The sequence below is a fragment of the Clupea harengus genome, chromosome 9 (assembly GCF_900700415.2).
Source record: "Clupea harengus chromosome 9, Ch_v2.0.2, whole genome shotgun sequence".
NCBI classification, from domain to species: domain Eukaryota; kingdom Metazoa; phylum Chordata; class Actinopteri; order Clupeiformes; family Clupeidae; genus Clupea; species Clupea harengus.
This window is the reverse complement of record NC_045160.1, coordinates 28,513,159-28,531,563: the sequence shown is the minus strand read 5'-3', so window position 1 is coordinate 28,531,563 and position 18,405 is coordinate 28,513,159. Positions and strand designations below refer to the sequence as shown.

At 42.4% G+C, this 18,405-nt stretch overlaps 2 protein-coding genes across 2 annotated transcripts in view; one reads left to right on the top strand and one right to left on the bottom strand.

Moving 5' to 3' along the window:
- Positions 1-18,405, top strand: part of LOC122133143 (protein NLRC3-like) — a 383,696-nt gene that overhangs the window by 260,757 nt on the left and 104,534 nt on the right. The gene's annotated exons all lie outside the window — the stretch shown is intronic.
- Positions 1-18,405, bottom strand: part of LOC116221878 (protein NLRC3-like) — a 131,212-nt gene that overhangs the window by 58,339 nt on the left and 54,468 nt on the right. The window contains exons 3-5 of the mRNA XM_031574006.2: positions 7,731-7,853; positions 5,457-5,537; positions 5,202-5,318 (exon numbers count right to left, since the gene is read on the bottom strand). Coding sequence (XP_031429866.2) covers positions 5,202-5,318; positions 5,457-5,537; positions 7,731-7,853 — 321 coding nt within the window. The remainder of the gene's footprint in view (positions 1-5,201; positions 5,319-5,456; positions 5,538-7,730; positions 7,854-18,405) is intronic.

Genomic DNA, 18,405 nt, shown 5'->3' with positions numbered 1-18,405 from the left:
TGCAGGTAGCTTAGGTAGCTGTGGAATCACACACTTCAATTCGGAAATTCTATCCGAGCCCTGCCTTGATTTTCCGCGACTCGTCGCCCTAGTCACCGCACAAGCCGTAAAGACGTCCGGAAACTCTGTGACACAGTCCTCTTGCTTATTAGCCTCCATTGGCTCGGTGGACACTACTGGTGGTACTGGCCCGCTCGCCCATACGCGATACCCAGCCACAATATTTCCCAAAATCACGTGCACTCCCGGCACAGGCAACGCGTGGCGAACCCCAACAACCACTTCCCCCTGGACCAGATCGGAACTTATCACCATCCTATGCAGAGGAACAGACATGGTATGCATTCCCATGCCCCGAATCAGTACACATTTCCCCGTGCTAGATTTCACCGAGAACGGTAAAACCCCTTCCGCTACAAACGTCTCTGTAGCCCCTGTGTCTCGCAAAATTTTCACCGGGGTTTTATCGGCGCTACCCACCAGCGAAATAAAGCCATCAGTAATGAATGGAGCATAACCCTCCCCAACCTGCTCAACAGTGGACTCAGAGACGCATTGTCCTTGTCCAGAGGGATCAGGCACCTCACAGCCTGAAACCTCGGCAGGTACAGGGCCATTCTCTGTGTGATTAGATTGATGCACCAGCGCTGCACATCCCGCCCCCTTTGCAGAGTCCCACTTGTGAGAGCTTGGCCCTTTCTTCTCTCTACCCTGGAGAAGTGGGCATTCCCTCTTCCAATGACCTCTCTTTAAACAATAGTGACATTGGTTCTCGTCATCCGACTCACTGGGCCTCGACTGAACTTGTCCCATCACAGATTGACCACTGTAACTCCTAGAAAACCGAGTTGTCCGAGGTTCCTCCCGAGTGTAGCTAGGCCTGTATGGCACATACTCTCTATTTAAACCTCGATGTGTTAAATTAAACTCGTCCGCGAGTACAGCAGCCTCAGCAGCAGTCTTAACCTTGTGTTCATTAATAAACATAGCCAGTCGTTCCGGCACAACGTTCTTAAACTGCTCCAGGACCATCAAATCCCCTAAGTCCTCATATGTCTCAACCTGAACAGACGAACACCAGCGATTAAAAAACCCAACCAAATCTCTTGCCACCTCAGAATACGTTTGCCTATACTCTTTTTTCAGATTCCTAAACCGCTGCCTATAAAATTCCGGAACCTGCTCGTAAGCCCTCAGCACTGCCTCCTTCACTCGCTGGTAGCACTTTCGGTCGGTCCCAGGCAGGGCAACAAACGCATCCTGCGCTCTCCCAGGAAGAACAGTCTGGAGCAACAGGGTACGCTCTGCGTCGTTCCAACCCCGCTCCTCGGCAATGCCCTCGAACAGTGAAAAAAAAATGTCGGGATCACGGTCATTGAATTTGGGCAGAAACCTGACCATACTTGATAACGTCTCTATTCCACCCCCTTTCGATGACCTAGAGGAGTCTCCAGTTCTACCCTCCTGCAACTTCCCTTCGTCCACTAACCTTAACCTCTCTATCTCTACAACCCGATCATTATCTCCCCGTCTCTCGTTTATTTTTAATTTTTCGAATTCAAATTCCCGTTCCTTCACCCTCTCTTCCCGATCTTTATCTCTCTCCGCGTTTTGCATTTTTAGTAGTTCCATCTGTTGCTCAAAACTGAGGTCATTTCTCCGCGCAGGTGAACCTGACTCTGAGCGTGTTGGAGTCGAAGCTGCTGTGGGAATTAAAGGATAGGAGCGTGCCACTATTATGGACCTCTCTACTAAACCCTTCCTCACTCCCTCTTTTAACTCCTGTTTCCTAAGGTCCTTCGGCAACGTTTCGTTGAACTTATAATGTTCTGCCACTTCCCGCAACTGATTCTTCGTGAGCCCCTCCAAATACCCCTCTGTCGGAGACTCGAAAAACTCGGCCATCGCTTCCATTTCCAATGCCTACTTCCCCCCTGCAACCGATCTGGCCCAGGTCTACCAATGCCTTCTCCCTGATCGTGTTCTTTACCCGGTGGCTCAGACGCAACCGTGCACACCCGGTAATTAAGCACAGGTGTATCACCACCCACTTACAAAAATCCAACCGACTAGAGCTTCCCCGCATCTACCTCCAAAACACAGTCCTCGCTATTTCCAGTGGCTATTTCTTCAGTGTGTCCACCTGCAATTGAGCTGCTAAGCAACTCCAGCGCGTCCGACACACCCACGAAAAACAACAAACTCTTACAAGCCCGGCCAAAACAACAAACAGCGGTAAGCGCTCTTAACCTGCGCGGGGGTTTGCGTTTGCTCAGTAGGTACTCACCTACTCTCACCACCCAGTTACCACTACACCTGTACCCAATTTTCCCCAGCCTGCACAGCGTGTCTGTTGCAGCGAGAGCCCACAGCTGCAATCACTTCGAAAAGTGACTTCCCTCCTCCACGGCAACCCAACGAAAACAATAAAAGTTTAATTTTTCACTTACCAATTTCCGCGTGTGTCTCCCCCAATTTGAAATACCCTTCCTGCTGCACCGGCAGTTTTATGCCCGTCAGCATCAAAGGCCAATATCCCGATCTATAAAATCAATACAGCTTCCCCACCACTGTTCCCCAATGAGTGGATGAAAAAGTTGTTTAACCAGATTCCCGGAAAAAAAATCTCGGCGAGCCCCCACGTGTTACGTGCCAGCTCAAGGCACGAAACAAGAAGGGGAGGCCACGCAGAATTTAGGATAATATAATAATAATCAAATATTTATTAAAGGTTTACAAGGTTATATAGTTATCTAATAATTATAGCAAACGTGTGGTGAAGATCAGTGTTATGAAGAGAAACAAAAGATGAGATGTACAGTCAGGTAAATGGTAATATAAACGAACAACGACGACGATAATCCACAACCAACGACACTCCAAAACTAACGACAATCCAAAACCAATCTCTATCCAAATACGACGACCAACGCTCCACGACTGCCATCTGATCAGGGCTTTTGTAGCCCAACCAATCATGGGTTACACCTGTCCTACACCTGCTTCCTATTATCTGCTGAGGAAACAGAGACAGAACAGGCATGCAAAATATCCTGGGGCGGGGCCTAGACCCGCCAGGGTCGTAACATATTGGAAACTAATCAGGAATACAGGAATTCTCTAACAGAGATATTCAGTATGTTGCAAGCAACCAGTGTGTTATAACAGTGTGTGGTTAAGGTGTGTGTGGAGTATGTGTGGTTCTGAAACAAAGTAGAAAGGGGAAAACAATAAGTACACAGCTACTACGTAGGCAATGATGAGATGAGATCTGATGCAACCAATTTGTATTGAAGACAGGAATTCTCATACGAAGATATTCAGTAGATTTCAAGCAACCAGTGTGTGAGCAAACAGTGTGTGATACACATATTGTGTTGAGTTACAGTGTGGTTAACTTAAGTGTATGGAGTATGTGTGGTTCTAAAACAAAGTAGAAAGGGGAAAACAATAAGTACACAGCTACTACGTAGCCCTCGCGCACATATCTACGCTGACATGTTAACTCAACAGGCTAGTCAGCTCACGGTATCACTAAGCATGTAAAATGACTAGATAAAGGCCCACAAACATATTAATACCCATTAGTAGGTACGTAGCTACACTATAATGAACACAGATAGCATACGTATGTAGGTTAACGGGATAAAAAGTCCATGGTTTGGCGCAATGCAAGGTCATTTAGCAAGCTAACATAAACGTCATTCACACGGTAAATGCTAGCATTCCTTCAGCCGTTTTGCACTAATGATAAATAATAAACATCTCTAAACATATAACACTGCTTAGTATATGGAATCAACATCACAGTAGAGAACTTACATCTTTCATAGACGCACACGTCGAACTAAAGGGGTTTCTTGGTCTCAACACATGAAAGGCACGGAATTGCTGCTTCAATAGCGCGACACAGTAAAGTATAACAATGTGCGTTCTCTCTCAGGCATGACGTTGGTGCTACTAATAACAAATTAAGAGTCCTTCAGCATGAAAACGGAAAATAACATATTAAATGGTAAATAAGTCCAGAGCCTTTTTTACACTCACTACATTTCACCTGCTGACACAGGAGGGCTGCTGGATTTGTGCTTGTCGCTCCAGATTATTATTATGTCACTTTACTGACTTGTTCCTGCTCTGCACAGAAATGTATAATTTGACAATTCCCACTGTAACCTGCCTGGGATAATGTTATTTTAGGGGATTGGCTAGTGTCTTCAGTTATAAGACCAAGCACTTTAGAGTGTTTAAGTCTCTCTTTGTCTTTCTTCTTTCTCTTTCCCTGCTGCTGATTCTCTTTGAGTGTGTGTCTTTAAGAGTGGGAATCCTCTCTAATTATTGTTTACTATATTTCATATTTCAAGATGTAATCATTTTAATTCAACATTTTGTCATCTTTTTTAAAGTCTTGGAAAACTGGTTTGGACATAATTGTTATATACCAGAGGAATTTACTGAAATGGTTCAACTAGCATGAATGAGGAGTAAAAGAGCTGCATTTCACACACACGCACAAACACACACACACACACACACAAACACGTGTGGACACACACGCTCGCACACATGCACACACATCTGAAGTATGTGTAAAACAAAACAAAAAACACAAAAGGTGAAAATGACCCAAATCCCATTTTGTCTGCAATACTTTGACATAACATGTTATGAAATTTCAAAGAATATTACTGATTAAATGGAAAATATCTATTTGATATAAAACATTTCCACAGTGTCATTTTGAAGATCTTTCTTTAACTCTATTAATTTACTTATGAAGCCATTTTGATTTGAACAGCAAAGTCAGACATGACAGGTCAGCCTCTGGTCTGTGTCATACTGCCACCTTCTGACAATATAGGGGTACTGCAATGATCACTACTACATTTTGAAAAACCTACAAAATGTACTGAAATGGTTCTCAAGATCAGTTCTAGGATTTCACCCTTAGGGGGGCTTAGGCTTGTGACAATGTGAAGGCTAACATTATCATCAATCAATCACATCAGTGAATGGATTTAGTCCGTCTCCTTTAATATCTAGATACTATAAACTAGATATTTAAGAAATATCTATAACTTCCCATCTCATATAAATATCTAGAACAAAAAAACAAGTCAAACACATTTGGTACACTTTTACACTTCAAATGACTGTGTGGATGATTGTATTTCCTGTGGAAAGTCCTCATTACTACTCACCTCTGACCAGCAGGAACACCTCCTTCTGCAAAGCGAAGTGGAGGATCCATGGACTGGTCACTCTTCATTGACACACAGCTCGGTACAGGAGAGTGTGATCTCTTCTCCTGGATGGAGCTGTTTTTCATGCACACACAAACACACACACACACACACACACATTCACCCACACACACAAACACAACGTTATCAGCAGTATAGGTAAAAGTAGAAAAATCACTATAGTCAAAATGACCCAAATCCATTTTTGCCTACAATATTTTGCCATAATAATGGTCACTCTTCATGGACACACAGCTCGGTACGGGAGAGTGTGATCTCTTCTGCTGGATGGAGCTGTGTTTCAGGCACACACACAAACACACACACACACACATACACACAGGCACACACAAACAAAGACGCACACACACACACATTCACCCACACACACACAAACACACCAACACAATGTTATCAGGAGTATAGGTAAAAGTAAAAAAAATCACTACGGTCAAAATGAACTAAATCCTATTTTTGCCTACAATAACATTTTATCCAAATTAGTGGAATATTATTGAGTTTAAATAATTTAAGGGAAAATACCCATTAGATTTAAAATACTTTCAATGTCACTCTGATGATCTTTCTTTAACTCTATTAATTTACTTATGAAGCCATTTTGATTTGAACAGCAAAGTCAGAGATGACAAGTCTGCCTCTGGTCTGTCTCATACTGCCCCCTTCTGACAATACAGTGGTACTGCAATGATCATTACTACAGTACAGCTTCAAAAAAGCTACAAAATATTTTGAAACGGTTCTGAAAGGAATTATTCTTATCCCAAAATATCTGAGACAGTCTGAAGTATGAACAACCAAAGATCCAGGATTATTCTTTCAATGATGCGTGTAACGGAGTTATAAATGTAAATAGATTAAATGTAAATAGAGTGTGAGTTTTGCCATAAGTTAGTGTTGGTGTTTTGGAGCCACCTTTGGGGATGTGACGTACTGCAGGTCTGCAAGATATATTCATGTGCCGTTGCCATAATCAGACAGAAGAGATATGCCTGTCAGCGGTAGGTCCATAATGCAATTTGACCATCACAATTTGTACATTTTTAGATAGCTAGATGCAGTAAATGTCGAGAAATTCGACAGGTAACGGGTATTTTCTATAATAAGTATGTATTCTGTTGGTTTGTAAAGCAAGTTTGTCAATGGGCAGAAAGTTTGATTGCATTATTTTACTTGAACACGAGGTTCATTGGACACACTGTGATTAGCTAGCTAGTTCGCTAGGAACTTCTCACTACTCACGTTCCGCTAGCTAGCTAAATATTAATAGAATAGTATAATAATAATAGAATATAAATAATAATAATAGAATATAAATAGCCATACTGAACCTGACGTATTTTGTATTTTATTTTACTTGTGCAGATGCTGAGTATGTCCACCATTGTTTATTTGTATAACAGGTATGTTGCTCCAATGCCGGGAGGTGTGTGTTATGTGTGCATTGTTGTTTAACTGTTCGTGCACTGGTTTGTGTGATTAATGTGTTGTTGTATATGGCCATAAGCAGGCAGAAGAGATATGCCTGTCAGCGATGCTGAGTATGTCCACCATTGTTTATTTGTATAATAGAACAGAATAAAGTTGGAAAGCTGCCAATCCGTCTCAGTCCCTGACTGCAACAGAACCGTTACATGCGCACCAGAGGAGGAGAGAGAGTTAGATTTCACCAAACTAGTTTCACCTAATATCCCTTTCACTGTCTGTCCTTTGAAAGTCACAGACTTTTAAACTCTTGGCAAGCAAGGGGGGGTGGATCCCTAAAATGCTAATTATTATCTGGGAGACACCGGGTCTGGGGTCCCATCTGGGGTGTCAGCGCTCCCGCAATGATCAAAGACTCAAGTTCTATTCATGAGGCTAAGGAAAGCCCAGCCATGTGGTCAGGTCCAGAATACACATGAGAGCTCTCCACTTCCCATGTTCTCCAAATAACAATTACCACTAGGAATGAGACATATATTGAATTATTGACTATGGAATATATTTAATAAACTAACTCCTCCTAGTCCCTTCAGTTCTCAAGATCAGTTCTAGGATTTCACAATCATCAATGAATTAATGTATTGCTAACTTGCAAAGAAGCACTTGCACTTTAGCTTAGTTAATGCCGTCAATTAGGCTTTTGTCTGGAATGTCTGGAGTGTGAACCTACTTGTGAGAAATAAAGGAAGAAAATCGTAACCTCTTGCAGCGGACATTGGAAATGTTTGTAGCGCGTCACCCAAGTGAAACTCCCTAGCTTAGGCTCTCGGTGGTTTTATTGCTTATCACCACCAACAATATATATAATGTCTACTTTTCAGGGCTGAAGCCCAAATACAAATATGTAGAACTGCCCATCTCATATAAATAGCTAGCATAAAAAAACAAGTCAAACACCCTTGGTACCCTTCTATTCTTCAGGTGTACTTCAAATTACTGTATGGATATTTGTATTTCCTGTGGAAAGTCCTCATTACTACTCACCTCTGACCAGCAGGAACACCTCCTTCTGCAAAGTTAACTGGATGATTCATGGACTTATCACTCTTCATGGACACACAGCTCGGTACGGGAGAGTGTGACCTCATACTCAACCTTGCCAAACATCTGATTGAGACAAATGGCCATTACATAAATACAAATGTATTCAGGCGCAAATCATGCTAGCAGGTTGTTTCCCACTGATGGAAATTGATATTACTATTAATAATATATTTGAATATTCTGCCTTTATTTGTATTTCTTGTACGTCTTTTTGAGAAAATAAATTATGCTCATTATTTTTATTATTATTATTATGACTATTATTATTACTATGATGATTATTATTATTGATGGTGTCAAATGGAAAAAAACATACAGTAGGTCAAAACTTAGATAGTAATAGTCATCCAATCAGCTGTCGTTGCCAGGCAGAAATGATGCTACTTTCCACACAAATGAAGAGCTACAGCAGGAAGGTGATCGTTTTATCCCACACACTCACAGACATTTATTCTGCTTTTAAGTTAAGTGCATAATTAAGTCTCCATTGTCTTAATGCCTTTTATTACCATTTACATTGTTTTACTTATTTAAGCTGATGAATGAAATGAAAGATTTACTACACTAATTAATAAACAAACAAGTATACACGTAAATAAACAAATAGTGCATGTAAATATATTATTATTGCTGTTGTTGTTGTTGTCTTACCCCAGATGCTCATCATCATGGTTTTCTTCTTCACAGGAACTCATTGTGGGGCAAATACACCCCTTTTCCTGGGATATCCCTCTCCTGGTATTATACTGGAGAATGAGAGTGAAAGACAGACATACACAGAGTGTCACAAAGTCACCAAAACTATGAAAAGAGAGCATATTACTCCAATTCTCAGGCCCTTGCACTGGCTCCCAGTTACATACAGAACTGAATACAAAGTTTGATTTGCTGAAAATAAACATGTCAGGTCTCTTAGATCTGCAGGAGCTGGTCAGCTAGTGGTGCCCAGAGTTGAAACTAAACAGGGTGAGATGGCATTTAGCCGTTATGCTGTCCACTGCTGGAACCAGCTCCCCATGGGGATCAGATCTGCCCCAACTCTAACCTGTTATGAAAAGAAGCTCAAAACTGCCTTGTTTTCCACTGCCTTCAATTAATCAGTTGGCTTTATGTTTGTCTTTGTAATACTTGCACAGAATCTGCACCTTTATTTAACTCCCTCTACTTCAATCTACTGCCTATTAAGGATATATTATGCCCGTTCCTCCAGTACCACTTTGACGCTCCCGGTTGCCAGATAAGAATGTGAACAGTGTGCGACCGCCATGGAAGTAAGACAAGCAAACTGGACCAACACAGAAAATGTTTGATTCGTCGTGACCAAATAAAGCCTCTGCATCCTCCTAAAAACTGCATGCATAGTTAGTGCAGCTATCGATGTGGTTAAAGCACCGATTTAACCGTTTACAATTCAATGCTGAGATACTCACAAACGGTAGTTTCTGGGTATTTCTTTGCTGAACAATTCAACTCCGTGTTCGCAAAATGGAAGAAACGAGTTTAGTTTCACTTTTGTGTGCGCGGAAGTGGCGGCTGTTTGAAGAGCATGGGCGAAAAGATCAAAAGGGCACCTACCGCATTGTTGTGGCTTTATGCTATATGTAATTACTGTTATTGTTATATACTATTCGTGGGTTATCTAAATCACTGTTAGATACAAATGCACGGAGACGAGGATGCAGCACAAGTTAGATCCTTTCCTGGCGGGCGAATCTCTCAACTGCCAGGCATGAACAAACTATCACAGAAATCCGTAGTAGTGACAGTCAAACACAATCAAGCACCGAGTGCTCGATCCAATATACCACATCCCTCTTTTCCGACTGAGAAGTGGTATACGTATCAGTTATCTCAACAGTTAACTCTTTGCTTACCATTAACGCTATGGCATCAACATTAAACTTGTCTTTTCTACTTGCATACTTCAATGGTTAATAGAGCATGTTTTCAATAGACTTATGGCTTTCATTAAACATTACAAACCACTTTCCTGCCAAGCATTCTGGAGAAACTGTTGTAGCGAATTAACAACTGTTTCCAAATCTTAAAGTAATTTTTCAATCAGAGTCAGAAGTCCAGAGTGCGATAAACTGAAGTTTTATTCCATCCTTGCAGACATTTCATCCAAAACGAGAGCGGTGGTCCATGGAGCAGCTCTGACTAAAACACCCAATGCATTGACTTTTTATACTCATAATTCGTCACTTTCTGCAAGTCACGATCTTCAACCTCCATCTACACTGACCCAATCAGAATATTCCCTTATATCTCCTCTTATTTTATCTACGCTTTTGGCCACTCAGAATATTCTCGCTCACCTGTTGCGGGGGAACTTTTGCTTTGAGGGAGATAGGCCCTCCTGCCAATTTGCTTGGTATCACTTTTTTGGAGGCCTGGTCTGACCTTGACTGCCATCATCTTGTGTGTGTGCTTATGTGCGAGTGTGTGTGTGTGGGTGGGTGTGAGTGAGTGACCCCCCTCCTGACTGCTTGTTACTTTCCACTGGCCTGCACCTGCACCCTGGCCTTCATGATGCTTGACCTTACATGATACCCATCCCTGCACACAGACCCAATGACAATTGTAGCTGCAATTCTGCTCTATGACCACCACGGCACTGTTTTACAATCATAATTTTCAACAAAACATTTAAGCATTTAGAACATTCAACACTCTTGAAACATTTCAGGTTAAACACTCCTCATTCTCTTTTCTCTTTTTTTTTTGCTGGAGCCCCCCCAAAAGTTTTCTTAGCCCCCCCAAAAATATATATATATTTTATTTTGAGATTGTCAAATTCACACCTAACAACCAATTTAGTGAACTTATTTTATTTAATTTTTAGAGTTAGAAAGTTTAGAGTCTCGAGGAGCACAGGAATCCCGCCTGTTTGAGACTGTCGTGGCAAGCGCACGGCTCTGTTTGGTCGTGAGTGAGCCTCGCGAGCGTGCAGACAGACGGTGATAACGTCTAGTAAACAGACTCGGAGCGACTGTCCAACCCAAGCTGGTGAAAGCTGCAATAATCATCTGCTTGATATAAAGGTATAGCACATGAAGTTTAAAATAGTAAAAGAAACGAAATGGTTCAATCATTACGAGTTAATTACATATGTCGTGGCTCTCTTTTATCATGCCGGTTCATTGATCCTGTGGGTATGCTACCCTACTCAGTAGCTCCGCCAGCTATAACTAGCTAGTGAACTCTAGCCTACAATGTTAACCTACTCACTTGCGCTGCACATCCCTACAGTATAATTAGCACCTATCTCAGCAGATGTCTACAATATGTTTATTGTTGTGCCATATTTTAAATCTAAATTAGTTAATTTCTCTTCCTAAAACCCACTAGAGGACACTATTTAAAAGGATATTTTCCAAAATGTCTTATGGGGGAGCATGCCCCCAGACCCCCCTACTTTTGCTGGGTCACAGGAAAAATAATAGGTTTTATCTAGGGGCTTAGCCCCCCCAAAAGTGGGAACCTAGATTCGCCCCTGATGCCGTCTAGCCATCACACTGGCAGCAGGGGGCTCGTCTTCATCACACTGGCAGCAGGGGGCTCGTCTTCATCACACTGGCAGCAGGGGGCTCGTCTTCATCACACTGGCAGCAGGGGGCTCGTCTTCATCACACTGGCAGCAGGAGCTCATCTTCATCACACTGGCAGCAGGGGGCTCGTCTTCATCACACTGGCAGCAGGGGACTCGTTTTCATCACACTGACAGCAGGGGGCTCATCTTCATCACACTGAAGGCTACACACATAGAGTGTGAGTGTCTGCTGCTTAAAGGATGAAGGCTACACACATAGAGTGGGAGTCTCTCTGCTTAAAGGATGAAGGCTACACACATAGAGTGTGGGAGTCTATCTGCTGCTTAAAGGATGAAGGCTACACACATAGAGTGTGAGTCTCTGGCTGCTTAAAGGATGAAGGCTACACACATAGAGTGTTGGAGTCTCTGGCTGCTTAAAGGATGAAGGCTACACACATAGAGTGGGAGTCTCTCTGCTGCTTAAAGGATGAAGGCTACACACATAGAGTGGGAGTCTCTCTGCTGCTTAAAGGATGAAGGCTACACACATAGAGTGGGAGTCTCTGCTGCTTAAAGGATGAAGGCTACACACATAGAGTGGGAGTCTCTCTGCTGCTTAAAGGATGAAGGCTACACACATAGAGTGGGAGTCTCTGCTGCTTAAAGGATGAAGGCTACACACATAGAGTGGGAGAGTCTCTGGCTACAGAATACTCAGAGTGCTTGTTACTATCTTTCCTTTAAGTACCCAGATCATTTAGTCCTCCATCTGGTATAATAATGAATCACATGGAGTTTAGTGGGGATTTGATAGGGATCACACAGTCACACAGACCTCTAGAGAGGACAGATGGAGGGGTTTGTCACCTCCAGAGGGGGGTTACCTGCAGCCCATAGAGACCATAATTCCCATGTTGTGTTTGTATGTATTGGGTACATGAATCACATGTATGTCCCCCTTTTCCTCCCTCCCCTTCAGCCAACCCCCCCCCCCCCCCCGTTCTTTTTCTATATCTACCCCACCTAGAGACAATGTTACTGTTTTGGTGCAATATCAATGAAATTGAATTGAATTGAATAGACAAGCAGCAGTGACTGGATGAACTGGCATGATGTGGACGAGGGAGATCAGCTGGAGAGAACTGTGGACTCTGGACGCTACAACTCGTCAAAAGAATCGTTTCCAGCTGATGGTGTGGATCTCTCCTGCTCAGCCTCTTCAACACCCCGGTCCAGTTTCCTTGGTTCATTCCCAGATCAGATCAATCAGCTCCATCTCCTATACACAGAGATTACCAGGGGCCTCATTTATAAAACGTACTTACGCACAGATCTTAGAGTGTTCGTGCGATCAAATCCACGTCAAAGTACAGATTTATAAAAGCCAGCTTTGACGTAGAAAAGGACGTATCTCTACGTCAGGTTCTATTTCGTGTAAGTACATTTCCTTGTGGCAATACTGGAGTACTGCAGGAATTCGGAACTCTCCGAGCGCCGACACGCAGTTTCATCATCGTCACCACCACCGTCACCATTAGGGCTAATGGTGAAAGGCCAAATGAATGTTTCGCTCAGTAAAATCAATTAAACAATTTGAATAATTCACACATGAATGAAATTCAATTTTCGCTGAGATTGAGTAATCCAACAGATCCAGCTCATTTACAGAGCAATGATCTTAAATACAACCAGGCCTTTATCAAATGTTCACATTCAGTCGGGCCCTGCCGTCCTATTGTGAAGTTCCCAAAAAAGCAGAAGGGCGCCATTTCAAGCGTATTGGTATGACGATGACCCCTGGCTGGAATGTTCTCCACAGAATGATGCCATGCTCAAATGAAATGCTGTGTTTGAGTGTTTTATTCATTACTATTAACAAAGACTCTGTTATTTTCAGTTCTCCATACAGTCTGTGTGATTTAATTTTTTTTGCCGGGGTGGGGGGTGGGGGAGTTGCCCTTTTCTCAGGTCAGAGCACGTCCCTGCTCTGTCTCCCGGTCGTGCTGCTTCGCACTATTCAACATCCGCAAAATCAGGCTGTACCTATCCCAGTGTGCCACCCAGAATGAGAATAGTGTAGATTGCTGTACTTGCACAGATGGCAGTGCTAAACGACGCTCACTAGATGAACGCAGCATCCGGGGGGTAACATTTACCCTTACAAGAGCATTTAAGTCAGTGGGAGCAGAACCAGCAATCACTCTTTAAGCAAACATAAGTGACCTGAACTTAAAGCAAGCAGCTAAAGGCAGCCAGTGGAGCTCAATAAGTAGCGGGGTGATGTGTGCCCTCTTCGGTTAATTTAGGGTTGCTACAGTTCTCCAGCAAATCATAAGTCCTGCCTGTAAGTCTAACGAGCCAGAATGGTTTACTTTGCCTCAAGTGAAGTTTAAATGAGGAAACAACTGAAGAGAAACAGTATGGAAACTTTAGACTTACTGAAGGACAACTACAGCAGTTTCACACAAAAGTTTACACAAAGTAGATTGAGATGCTATAAACACCTTTTACAGTCTGATAGGATTTAAACATTTTAGTTATGGCACATTATGACATCTGCTATGACAGGTTTATGACACAGACATGTCAGTCATATGTCACCACAGTCATGTCACGTGTAACAGAATGATGACTGGAGTCTGAAGTTGTCCCAGGGGTCAGTGATGTCATCAGAGGGCATCTACAAATGGAGCCTAGAACATTTACTTATTCATTTAAAAGCTTATATATTTATTTGAAAGTAGGGTAAAACGACAAGAAATCAATACAAATGAATATGAAATGATATTTGAGTATTAGGTGTGTCAACGCTCTGCAATTCCACTGCACCTTATCATTGAGCAACTAAGATGTGTATTTTAGCTAAACTGATGACAATAGATTATCACATCCAACTTAATGCAGTAAAGGTTAGTTTATGCTAATACCAGCACGTGTAATATCAACTTGCACATTAAAAGTTAAATCTAGCATTAAACCAATTCATATGGCCAACAAATCTGTTTTAAGACTATTGTTCACAAACTGAAATACCGGCAGTGCATCCAAAGGCATGAAATCTAACAGATGAATAACAATATCAATCAATAACAGAGTGATGAGTAAACAATATGATGAACTGAAGTACATTTTTCTCGGCTTTCCATCAACTAATACACTTCCTGAACTGTAGATATGGGGTTGATGACATCATTGATAAACAAAAAATCTTAAAGAGACAGTGTACATTAACAACACACTGACAGCACACAGGTTTGGACAGATATTCATACAATCTCAATAATAGTCTATATCTCCACATATATACATATATCACAAAACAATAACAAATCCCAGGTAGCCTATTTATACAACAGATATGGATAATCCTACAGTTTCCCCCCCAGTCCATATCTCCATGTGTGCACATGATTGACAGAGACTGGTCCTGCTCTGTCTGCTGAGTCCATGCTGCATGCTGTCAATCATCTCTGGCTGATCAGGACACGCCTCCACTCTCCATTCATCTCACTGTTGTGCTCCCCTCAGGAAGAGGCTGTCTGCTGTGTGCTGCTGGAAGCTGAGAACATGTTCATGTTCCTCCCCAGACATTCTGCAGGAGAGATGCTGATGTGTGTGTGCTGGATCCCACCCTGTGTTCATGAGCTTCTGGACCACAGACCCCATCCAGCTCAGGGTCTTGGCTCTACACACTGCTGCTCACTAATCCCATCTGCAGGATACAGGAGAGAATACAATAATCAATCAGTCTGTTCTGGACCACAGACCCCATCCAGCTCACGTGTGTCGTGTAAAGTAGCCTTCCCATCTGTATGACAAGGGAAAAGACACAACAACCCACCAGTCTCCATGACGACTGTCTCCCAGTGACCCAGACTGCATGAGAGACAGAGGGCTGCTGTATTCTGACATCAGTAACAGCAGCCATGATATACACATTCACACATTAGACACACTGCAGCAGAAACAGTAAGGGTGGAGCTAAAAAGTCCAAAACCACGTATCCAATCAGAAGAAGAGACTGGCATCTGGCTCAACCAATAGAGATGGCTGCACATTCCCTTCATGGTGTTTGTAACCTTTTCCACAGTTAAACCTTACTGTTAAACAGTCCCTTACTGGGCTTGAACCTGTGACCTTGGGCATGGGAGCCTGAGACACACTAAGATGAGATAGTATTATGACTCTTACTGGAGTTACTTTGATGTGAGTTAATGACTGGAGTCATTTTACAAAAATCTAATGAAGAGACAAACATACAGAATGAACAAAAGAAAAAAAGAAAGAAAGAAAGAAAGAAACATTAGGCAAAATAGGCATGAAAAGAAAAAGAGGTGGGAAAAGAGTGTGACAGAGTGATGTGGGCCAAAGGTCAAGGCCAAAGGTCACATTCACATTCACATTTAGCAGACGCTTTTATCCAAAGCGACGTACAAGGGAGAGAACAATCAAGCTACGAACAATAGAGACCTAGTGTAACAATACATACTATTTTACATAAGAAATAGAAAAAAAAAGTGCAGGAATGTAACTGCTGTAAGTGCAAGTTATGTACTAGTAGAAGTGCAAGTTAGTAAGGGAGGTGCTCTCTGAAGAGTTGGGTCTTCAAGAGCTTCATAAAGGTGGAGAGGGACGCCCCTGCTCTGGTAGTGCTAGTAACATTTGCCCTTACAAGAGCATTTAAGTAGGTGGGAGCAGAACCAGCAATCACTCTGTAAGCAATCATAAGTGGCTTGAACTTAATGCGAGCAGCTACAGGCAGCCAGTGGAGCTCAATGAGTAGTGGGGTCACAAACAAACAAACATGATGAGTAAAAGATGACAAATAACCAGAGGATGAGATGAGATGTAAGAAAGCCCTGAGCTGTAAGGTGTAAGAGAGAAAAAGAAAGGGGGAAGAACGAGAGAGAGAGAAGGATGAAAGAGGGATGAGAAAAAGCAGAGGACCACAGAGAGAGAATCTGGAGAACAGAAAATAAAAGACATGCATCCATGTTGGGTCTCATGTTATGAAGACCTGGGTGAGATGGTTAGATATTTACTCACCTTAGTTTCTCCAGTTTATAGTGGGGGTCCTTCACTAGAGCAGAGAGCTGCTCAACATCTGATGCACTCAGGTTATTGCCCCACAGCTCCAGGTGTGTGAGACTTGAGGAGTGTGAGGTCAGGGCAGAGGCCAGATAGGAACAGCTCTTCTCTGTCAGGTTACATTTATACAGCCTGGGAGAAACATCATGATACATCTGAATATTAATCATCAATCCTCTATCCCCTCCCACACACACTCAGGGATACAAATACACATGGATACACACACACACAGCCTAGATGCTCCTGAAGCTCTGTCTCATATAACCACCAAAGAAAATAACTCCCACATACATACAATTCATTTATATTATTAGTATTTCACTTACTCTCTCTCCCCCCCCCTCTCTCACACACATGTTGTTGAATGGACCACAGATAGATGGACCGCCCAGCCAAGACATCGATCCTTATGCATATTAGAATTGAGTGATGTTTGATAATCATATAACAGATGTATGCTTTCTGAAATTGTTCAAGTCATGTTTTATAATCAGATGACAAAATGTATGACATTTCTTTAGTCATGCTTGACAAACTTATATCCATGTATGCTTGCTGAAAACTGCTTAAGAGTAAAACAACAGGATTAAGAAATAACCATTGATAGAATAAAACATGCTGTGTGAAATGTGCTTACATGCTGTAAAACAATGTATGTGTTTAAGTGTGCTGTGAGAAAACAGGAAGTGTACGTTGAGGTCCTGAGGTTTCAGTGAGGAAATGTGCGAAGTAAAGATAGAAAACAAGTCAAGCAGAGGCTGACCCACGATTGTTAAGGATGACATGCTTGTCATAGGAAATAGGCATTGAGCAATAAAGAAAGATTCATGACCTAATATGGAAAAGGTCAGTAGCCTGCAAGGATGCAGGGGGATATAAAAACGTGAACACTCTGTGTTTCGCTCTCTTGCGTTGGTGATTTGGATATCCTGCTATAGAGCTTTTGAGAGAAGAGTTAGAGACCCCCCTTTAGAGGAGAGGAAATTATCTTTTGAATTAGACATTTTTCTTTAAACGGGTAGTACCCTTTTGAGCTTGTTTTGTAATTTGTATTTGCTTGTATCTTTTTATTCTTTTTTCATTAAATCTTTTAGAAGCTTGTTAATACTAAACACTCGTTTCTGGGTCCGTTAATGGAGTGAGTTCTCTCCCCGCGTCAGCGACACACCTCCCTTTATGCACCTGTCTGATTCAGCAGCCTGTATTCGGAACATCTCACACCTAAGAGAGCTGGGGATCTTCGCTACAGAAAAACCTGACGACTGCGTGAGAAAGGTGAGTTGTCCTTCCCTCTCATTTTAGAAGGGGAGTACGTGTGGGTGATCTCCTGGTGCATCCTGAGGTCCCTTCTCTTATCTGGGCTAGAACATACTATAAAGCTTGGTATACTGGACATTGGTTTCCGAACTAGTCTTTTTAGAGTCGCGTGGCCTATAACCGCAGGGGGCAGCTGTGAGGGCATTCGAAAACGCCTGTGTGTCGAATAACACTCAGCAATCTTTGTAGGTGGTCACAATTAAGCGGAATCTCTTCAATGTACAGTGCATATAGGTCTAGATACAACTCAAGCTCTGTGTCATTCAACCACTAAGGAAAGCACCAACATACTGTAATGTTGCTCACTTAGTTTAACTGTCTGCTCCTTCACTAGTTAAACACTGTGATGTAATTGTAGGAACATACATATCATTATATATATGTATTTATATCATGATGTTTCTCCCAGATTGCATCACTGTAACCTGACAGAGAAGTGTGTGTCTATTCCCCTATTTCCTTGGCTGTATTCCTTAATAAACTCTGCTTTACCCGAGGACATCCACCTGAGTCCTGACATCTCATGACAGTGTGTGTGTGTGTGTGTGTGTGTGTGTGTGTGTGTGTGTGTGTGTGTGTGTGTGTGTGTGAGTGAGAGAGAGGGAGAGGAAGGGAGAGTGTGTGTGTGTGTGTGTGTGTCTGTGAGAGAGAGAGAAAGAGAGAGAGGGAGAG